Genomic DNA, 8,053 nt, shown 5'->3' on the forward strand with positions numbered 1-8,053 from the left:
TCACGGCCTCACGGCTCAAAAGTTCCTGTTTCCCGAGCTTGAGCTTCTCTCTGTGGGGAGTTTCACATGTTCTCCCCAAACACATGTCATTAGTTGGACCTGCTCTGATAAATAACCCTTAGATGTGAATGTTTGTTAGTGTGATAACCCTGAGCAGGGTAATACAAAGGAGCTTTGTTTCTACTTATCTTCCACCAGCAGGGTTTTGGTAATGGCCTAAGAACTATCAAGAAGTTGTAGCAAAGTCTCATGGATATGAGGTCAGTGTAATGGGTAAGAACTTTATCATCATGGAGATGATGATGATGATGAAGATGAAGTTCTTACCCTGTACACTGACCTCATATCCATCATCATCTTCATCATCGTCATCATCATGGAGATCTTCTTCTGAACCTGATTGAATGGATCAGGATGGATAAATAACACACTTTAGTATGGATTTGATGGGTAAGGATGGTTGGAGCCGACCATGAACCTTGCATATTTATTTAGTATTTAAAACGTTAAGTTAAATGGTGGTAGAAGTTTTTTTTTAAATAGATGACCAGTTAAAAACCACAGTTATACAAGATCCAAGGACCTCAAACATCTTATGTAGCACCCAAAACGTTTTTAGAAAAGTTTCCAGAAAAGTTTTTAGAAAGCTAAATAACCATGAAATATCCAAAGAGGAAACACGGTTAAGAATAAATAAATTCCCTTCACCACATCGAAAAAAGGAAGTAATGGTTTTTAGAGAGGTTGCTTGTTTAAACAAAGCGCGTGCCCGCGCTCCACATGTGCGCGCAGTGAGCGTCCCGAGCAGAGCGCGAGCAGAGCGTAGAGCGCGCGCCGCGTCTCCTGGACATCTAAAACTAAAACAAACAGAAGTACAAAGAGAAAAGAAAGAAAGAAAGAAAGATGGGACTCGAAAAGGAGAAAGAGGAGACGCGTGTCTTCATGGACGAAGATGTGTTTCACAGTACGATCGAACCCATTCTTAAGAAAGAGAAAGAGAAAGCGCGCGCGCCGCTCCGGGACAGGGACCCCAGAGACATTCACGCGCACTTAAAGGTAAGTCATTCAGACGTGTTTTAATACAATGTACACTGTATAGCTAATAAAAAGTCACGTGCACCAGGTGTTAATAACGGCATTAGGGTTAATTATACCGGCTGTGTCCTAAACCACATACTGAGTAGTAGCGCTTAACACACACACGCACACACACACACACACACACACACACACACACACACACACACACACACACACACACACACACACACACACACACAAATATACACATACACACAAATATACACATACACACATATACACACACACACACACACACACACACACACACACACACACACACACACACACACACACACACACACACACACACACACACACACACACACACACACACACTCAGCTTTGGTTAATGTTTACCTGTTTAAGAGCTATTAGAGTATGCAAAATGTCCACTATGTCCAAGTTAATGTCCAAGTCGGAATTTAATAATTAGAATAAACCAAAAGTCTTTTATCGATCTGGATACACAGACTTGAGTACAATCAGATGGATATATTCGCCCTCACACCATGTTCTTGATATAAATAATGAAATATTCTATATTTATTTCTATAATAAACACAGTATTAGCCCATATATGATGCTGTATCCTGTACACATCCTGTATAGTCCACTGAATCGAAATATTCCACCATGTGTTGTGCGTTTGACCGTGTAGCTTTGGCCTACACTCTCATCCTTATTTCCTTTTATGTCTATAAACATTTCAAATATGGAAATGAATGATTGAATTTGTAATCGAAAATTTCCCACATTAAGCCACGGCATCATAGGCGATGACAGACGGCCATTTTTAAGAACGTTAGAGACCTACAGCGCCTCAGATTATGACGCTAAACTTCATTCGTTGCTGAAAGGTGTGAATACTCTGTCTGTTCCTGTTCACTCTGCAGGTCGACTTTGAGGACGTGATCGGCGAACCCGGCTCTGTGCACAGCCTGGACTCGGTGTGGATCGGCAGCCATGCGCTTTTCGAGCTTATAAAGTTTGTTTTTTACCGGGTCCTGACGACGCTGCTGGCGATCCCGATGGCCTTCGTATCAGGCCTTGTTTTCGCCATCCTGAGCTGTGTACATATTTGGTAATGAGACTCGGCTTTCGGCTGCTTAAACGGATATTTTTTGCTTTGGGGAACATTTTTTTCAGGCAGCATCATTGGCAGCGTTGTTGCCTTGGCAGCTGGCCACCAAGATAAAGAGGGGCATTAGGCAAAAAAAATAAATAAATACAGGATGGAAAGGAGAGACAAGCTGGAGAAGGAAATAATATTGAAATGCAGGGACAACTCAATCATTTGCAAAATGATATTAATTTATTAGGGGAGACCAGGGACAGTTGTAACACTTTTTGCGATTTTTAGCAATACATCAAAAAAACATTTTTACTAGAATAACCGATTTGTTATATTATAAACTTCGATCTGTCAACTGCTGAAGCAACGTATTTAAGTGGTTTTATAAAATATGTACAGGTTGCAAAATTGATTTTAATACAGTCTCTCCGCTGTTACAACCGTCCCAGTGTACAGTATAGCTACGGTCGTGACGTACTTCATCTCATGTGAGCTAGCTTGACTGCTAGTTTGACGTTTGTTAGCCATTTATATTTTGAGCTTACAAAATAGTGATTCTAATAATACTTGTTTGAATCCATAGACATTTGATCCTATGACAGCATCTAAAAAAAGGACATCAGAAAGAAAAGTAATATTTTTTACCTCAAAAACAATATTTTGTAGATAACTCCGTCAGGAAGATTCAAATATGGCTCTCTTTATGGCAAAAATGGAGGGAAACTAACTGAGCATGTGCACAGTGAGTGTCATCACTCTAGGTTGTTTCTGATTTCAAGGTGTTACGACCGTCCCCTGTTACAACTGTCCCCTGTTACAACTGTCCCTGGTCTCCTCTACGAATGAAAACGTAAACATCTTGAATGCATAAATGTTCATCGACGTTACTTCTGTAAAATTATTTCTGGTGCCATTAGCAGTCATACGATTAGCTGAATTGAGCGCAATTCATGTCTCTTGACCCGATATAAATAAACCTATATCTATCATTTGCCTTATTAAAGAGTAAAGAGAGGATTAGTCAGAAAAGCTCCCAACGGTAAAGGTAACAATGAACATGATGATACCACCACCATGCTACAGATGAATACTCTTTCCAAACCACTAGATATGCAGTGAAGTATTTTATTTGTTTACATCGTTCACCGGTTGAACGAAGTGGATTCTGACGATGTCTGGACTGCAGACTTTCAGCTTCTAACGATGAAACTTGATATGAATTCAAGATGTTAATGAAAGTGACAACATGACATACGGCTAAGTACGGTGACCCATACTCAGAATTCGTTCTCTGCATTTGACCCATCAAAGTGCACACACACACACACACACACACACAGCAGTGAACACACACACACACACAGCAGTGGGCAGCCATTTATGCTGCGGCGCCTGGGGAGCAGTTGGGGGGTCCGGTGCCTTACTCAAGTGCACCTCATTCGTGGCCGGCCCGAGACTCGAACCCACAACCTTAGGATTACGAGTCAGACTGTCTAACTATTAGGCCACGACTTGCCCCATGATGAAGCATAAATTTAATCAGCAGCTTGATCGGCGCCTTCATATTCATATTCAGTCTAAATGAACTTTTAGATTTAGATTTATATCAAATGTATTAGGTTCAGATACAGTAGCTTTTTTCCTAAGATGCAACTAAAAACAATTCAAATTACTTTTTATTTTGAATAAACACAGACATGTACAGTAGATTAGAGTAAAATAAATATAAAAAAAAATAATAATATTAATAATAATAATAATAATAATAATAATAATAATAATAATAATAATAATAATAATAATAATAATAATGATTCCCACCTCCGCCTTGTGTGTGTGGAGTTTGCATTTTCTCCCCGTGCCTCGGGGGTTTCCTCCGGGTACTCCGGTTTCCTCCCCCAGTCCAAAGACATGCATGGTAGGTTGATTGGCATCTCTTGGAAATTGTCCGTAGTGTGTGAGTGTGTGTGAGTGAATGAGAGTGTGTGTGTGCCCTGTGATGGGTTGGCACTCCGTCCAGGGTGTATCCTGCCTCGATGCCCGATGACGCCTGAGATAGGCACAGGCTCCGCGTGACCCGAGAAGTTTGGATAAGCGGTAGAAAATGAATGAATGAATGAATAATAATAATAATTTTGGTGAATTGGTGAAATTCCTGAATGTTCCACCATTAGACCCCATTGTTATTAAAACAGTTATTTAATACCTTTAGATATTTTTTCTAGGCTCAACATCTTGAGAACGATGGGTTCTGCTTTAAGAAAAATCTAAGCGTCATGAACATCTGGAGCTCCTAACTGGACCCCAATAATCAGATTGTTCAGAAAAAAATCCACGTGATCCATCACACAAATGTTTCTTTACTGGTTTCCAACATTCTTGATGTTTCTAAACAGTCATTTTTTTACGCTCTGGCAGAAAGTACAGTATTAAATGTGTTTGATCCTCGTTCTGATATGTTAGCGCTAACACGCTTTGTCAAGCCGAGGTTGCCCGAGATCAAGTGCTTTGGTTTGGATCAGTGTTTTTGTGTAATTTATGTTCATGGGTAAAGAGAAGGAGTCGTTTTGTCTGGTCTCTGGAGGACTAGCAACAGGGCCGTTCATGTAAAAGCGAGGAAATGAGTAGATTTGGAAATTAGGGAAGATAAGATCAGGAGGGCAGATTGTCAGGAAAAATATAAATAATATGTGTGTGTGTGTGTGTGTGTGTGTGTGTGTGTGTGTGTGTGTGTGTGTGTGTGTGTGTGTGTGTGTGTGTGTTTAGATTGGGGGGGGTGCCACTAAAGAGAGAGAAATTCACTGGTTTACATCTTAAACATATTTGAAGGCATCAATAAATTTTATGCCACACAGCTTCTGAAAAGAAATGTCAATTCATATGTTACACTATAAACATATTCATAGGTAACGCACCATGTATTTTGTAAGAACTATTTTACTGGGGTTTTATTTAGTTATTTATTTATTTTGGGGTACAATTGTTATTTTTATTCATCAAAAAAAGATGGAAAACAATCGAAGATTTCCTTTCGTAATGAGGGTGCCAATACTTTTGCAGGTGATTGCAGGAATAGGTTGTGATAAAGCGTGTGTATAATGTGCGTGTAAAGTGTGAACAAGGCCTTGTGTGTGTGTGTGTGTGTGTGTGTGTATGTGTGTGTGTGTGTGTAGGATGGTGATGCCCCTGGTGCACTGCTGTATGATGACGTTGCCCTCCGTCCAGGTGATCTGGTCCAGTCTGATGCACACGTTCGTGAGGCCGGTGTTCCGCAGCGCTGGCAAGTGTCTGTCTTCCGTCAACGTCAAGAGCTGCAGAACCGACCTGCTTTAATCTCTCACTCGTCTACAAACCTTCTGATGCCTTTCTGTGTTTTGGAGGAGAAGTTGGAGGAGATCCCAGACCTGATCAATCACACCTGAGTCCTCTTCACGCTCAAATTCATCACGTGTGTTTGCTTTGGCCTGGGATCAAACAACTCCCTGGTGAGACGACAAAACGTCTGAACAACGTCTGAGCAACGTACGAGGAAGTTGGCGTTTAGACGCTTTACCGTCAAATACCCTTACGTAAAACATCTTCTGCGCGAGCTTTAAATGGTCATTTAATATAAATACACATTGAAACGTTTTTGTACTGTATATCAGAAGAGTCGTGTGTATAGTAGCGTGGAGACGACTTCCTGTTTCCTGTCTATATTAACCTTTATGCTTTTGCCACAGTGCTGCTGAATCCTCTAATCTGATTGGTCAGAATTGACTTTTACGTCTTAACGCACTCGTTCTGATTCCCTGACAGCACGACGTATCACAAATAGAACTTTTGTCGATTTCCTGAATGAAAGGTCACGTGACCCTCCTAACGTTCTAAAAAAATGGTGCATTGATTTATTTTAATGAATAATGACTACTGTATTGTATCTTCCAGGATATTTGCCTTGTAAATGCGTTGTTGAAATGCCGACGGCTCTCGGCTGTGTGTGTGTGTGTGTGTGTGTGTGTGTGTGTGTGTGTGTGTGTGTGTGTGTGTGTGTGTGTGTGTGTGTGTGTGTGTGTGTGTGTGTGTGTGTGAAATAGCCTCTCAGAAAGAAAGGACGGCTTGTTTGTGCAGTGGAAAACGAAGCGCTCAGGTGTACATTTTTTCCTTTCTCCACCCTTTTAAATGATGTAATGTAGCAACAATCCTAAGTGCAGCAGAGAGAGAGAGAGAGAGAGAGAGAGAGAGAGAGAGAGAGAGAGAGAGAGAAAGAGTGAGAGAGAGAGAGAGAGAGAGAGAGAGAGAGAGAAAGAGAGAGAGAGAGAGAGAGAGAGAGAGAGAGAGAGAGAGAGAGAGAGAGAGAGAGACTCAAAGAGAGAGAGGGAGAGAGAGACTCAAAGAGAGAGTTAGAGAGAGACTCAGAGAGAGAGAGAGAGAGAGAGAGAGAGGGAGAGACTCCAAGAAAGATTGAGAGAAAGAGAGACTCAGAGAAAGAGTGAAAGAGAGAGCAAGACTCGGAGAAACAGAGAGTCTCAAAGAGAGTGAGAGTCTCAGAGAAAGAGAGAGAGTGCGAGAGAGAGAGAGAGAGAGAGAGAGAGAGACTCAGAGAAAGAGAGTGAGAGAGACTCAGAGAAAGAGAGAGAGACTCAGACAAAGAGTGAAAGAGAGTCTCAGAGAAAGTGTGAAAGAGAGAGAGAGACTCAGAGAAAGAATGAAAGAGAGACTCAGAGAAAGAGAGAGAGTGAGAGAGTCTCAGAGAGCCTTAAAAAGGAGAATCACGAGCGTCAGAGAGAACCTCAGATTCTCCTGTTCACTAAACAAAAGGCCTTTTATTCTGACTCGACGCTCGTGTTGTTCCTTTTCTCAGAAGTGTCTGCGGGACAAAAACAAGCTTGATTCCTTTATTTATCTGTGTTACATGTAATAAGAAGTTAGAGCTGAGCTCGTAACCTGATTCTGGTGGTTCTAAACTAAAGCCCTCTCTTACCCGCCGGCTAGCGGAACGTTTCACACGTGAGATGTCAGGAGCAGGCTGATGAGCACGGCAATTTCCCCGGGGTCAAATCCGCGGCTTCTACAGCGTTGACTAGACATCGCAGTGACAAACGTGTTCGGTGTGAAACGATGCCGCGGCGTTAGAACGTTACGGCTTGTTGCTTAGCAACAGACACCCGATCAGAAATCTCGTGAGTGAAAACCTGGTATCAGGTAGAAAACGATTATTGGATAAAAAGTATGACAGTTCATTCTTTCATTAACAGAATATTTGAAATTGCTGCAGTGTAAGAGGAATAAAACACATATCCTTTATTGCTTACACAATATACGTCATGGAATATATTGTTTTTCTGTGTGTTTGTATTTATATATATATCTGAAATGAACGGTTAGAGTTTCATATATAGTATAGTATTATATTACACTCAGAACCCAACCATGTCACATGACCTGCTCACACCTTTCTTTCCTCTTCTCACCTCTTCTGTCGTTCCTCTTTAATTAGCATCTAAAACGTACGCTCCAGTTTTCCTTTTGTCGCATGTCGATTGTCGGGACTCTTGCTTTGACTCTGTCTGTTATTTATGTTGGTTATTTAATAAAACATCATCACCGTCTGAAGAATCCGGCTCTTTCATTTCACCACCTGAAATCATGCCTAAAAAAGAACATTACAATTTTAGTTAAGGTTAAAAAAATAAAAAACAAGACAGCAATCTGAAGCACGCAGCAGAAAAAAAAAATTGTGGGAAATGGAGTAAAAATGATCATTATGAAGAGATTATTTACATCATACCCAGAAGGAGAGAGATGCAAATTGTCCCTAATGATTAAAGCTGCACACACACACAAACACGAAAAGTCTTAATGCTATCGTTTTCTGCTGGGGTGTACAAACTTTTGCACTCAACTTTAGCTTATGAA

General features: G+C 41.0%; 1 protein-coding gene across 1 annotated transcript; it reads left to right on the forward strand.

The window, feature by feature from the left end:
* Positions 1–777: 777 nt before the first annotated feature.
* Positions 778–6,247, forward strand: cav2 (caveolin 2). Its single transcript, XM_027160228.2, has 3 exons — positions 778–1,056; positions 1,977–2,164; positions 5,329–6,247. The coding sequence occupies exons 1-3, from the start codon at positions 904–906 to the stop codon at positions 5,486–5,488; spliced, it is 501 nt and encodes a 166-aa protein (XP_027016029.1). The 5' UTR covers positions 778–903; the 3' UTR covers positions 5,489–6,247.
* Positions 6,248–8,053: the final 1,806 nt, after the last annotated feature.

This window comes from Tachysurus fulvidraco, chromosome 17 (genome assembly GCF_022655615.1).
Source record: "Tachysurus fulvidraco isolate hzauxx_2018 chromosome 17, HZAU_PFXX_2.0, whole genome shotgun sequence".
Lineage (NCBI taxonomy): Eukaryota > Metazoa > Chordata > Actinopteri > Siluriformes > Bagridae > Tachysurus > Tachysurus fulvidraco.

What these genes read in the sequence shown, in the direction of transcription:
- cav2 (XM_027160228.2), top strand. Translation starts at nt 904, where the DNA reads ATGGGACTCGAAAAGGAGAAAGAGGAGACGCGTGTCTTCATGGACGAA. An exon ending in ACATTCACGCGCACTTAAAG is followed by an intron (nt 1,057 to 1,976) that starts GTAAGTCATTCA and finishes TTCACTCTGCAG; the next exon opens with GTCGACTTTGAGGACGTGAT. An exon ending in CTGAGCTGTGTACATATTTG is followed by an intron (nt 2,165 to 5,328) that starts GTAATGAGACTC and finishes GTGTGTGTGTAG; the next exon opens with GATGGTGATGCCCCTGGTGC.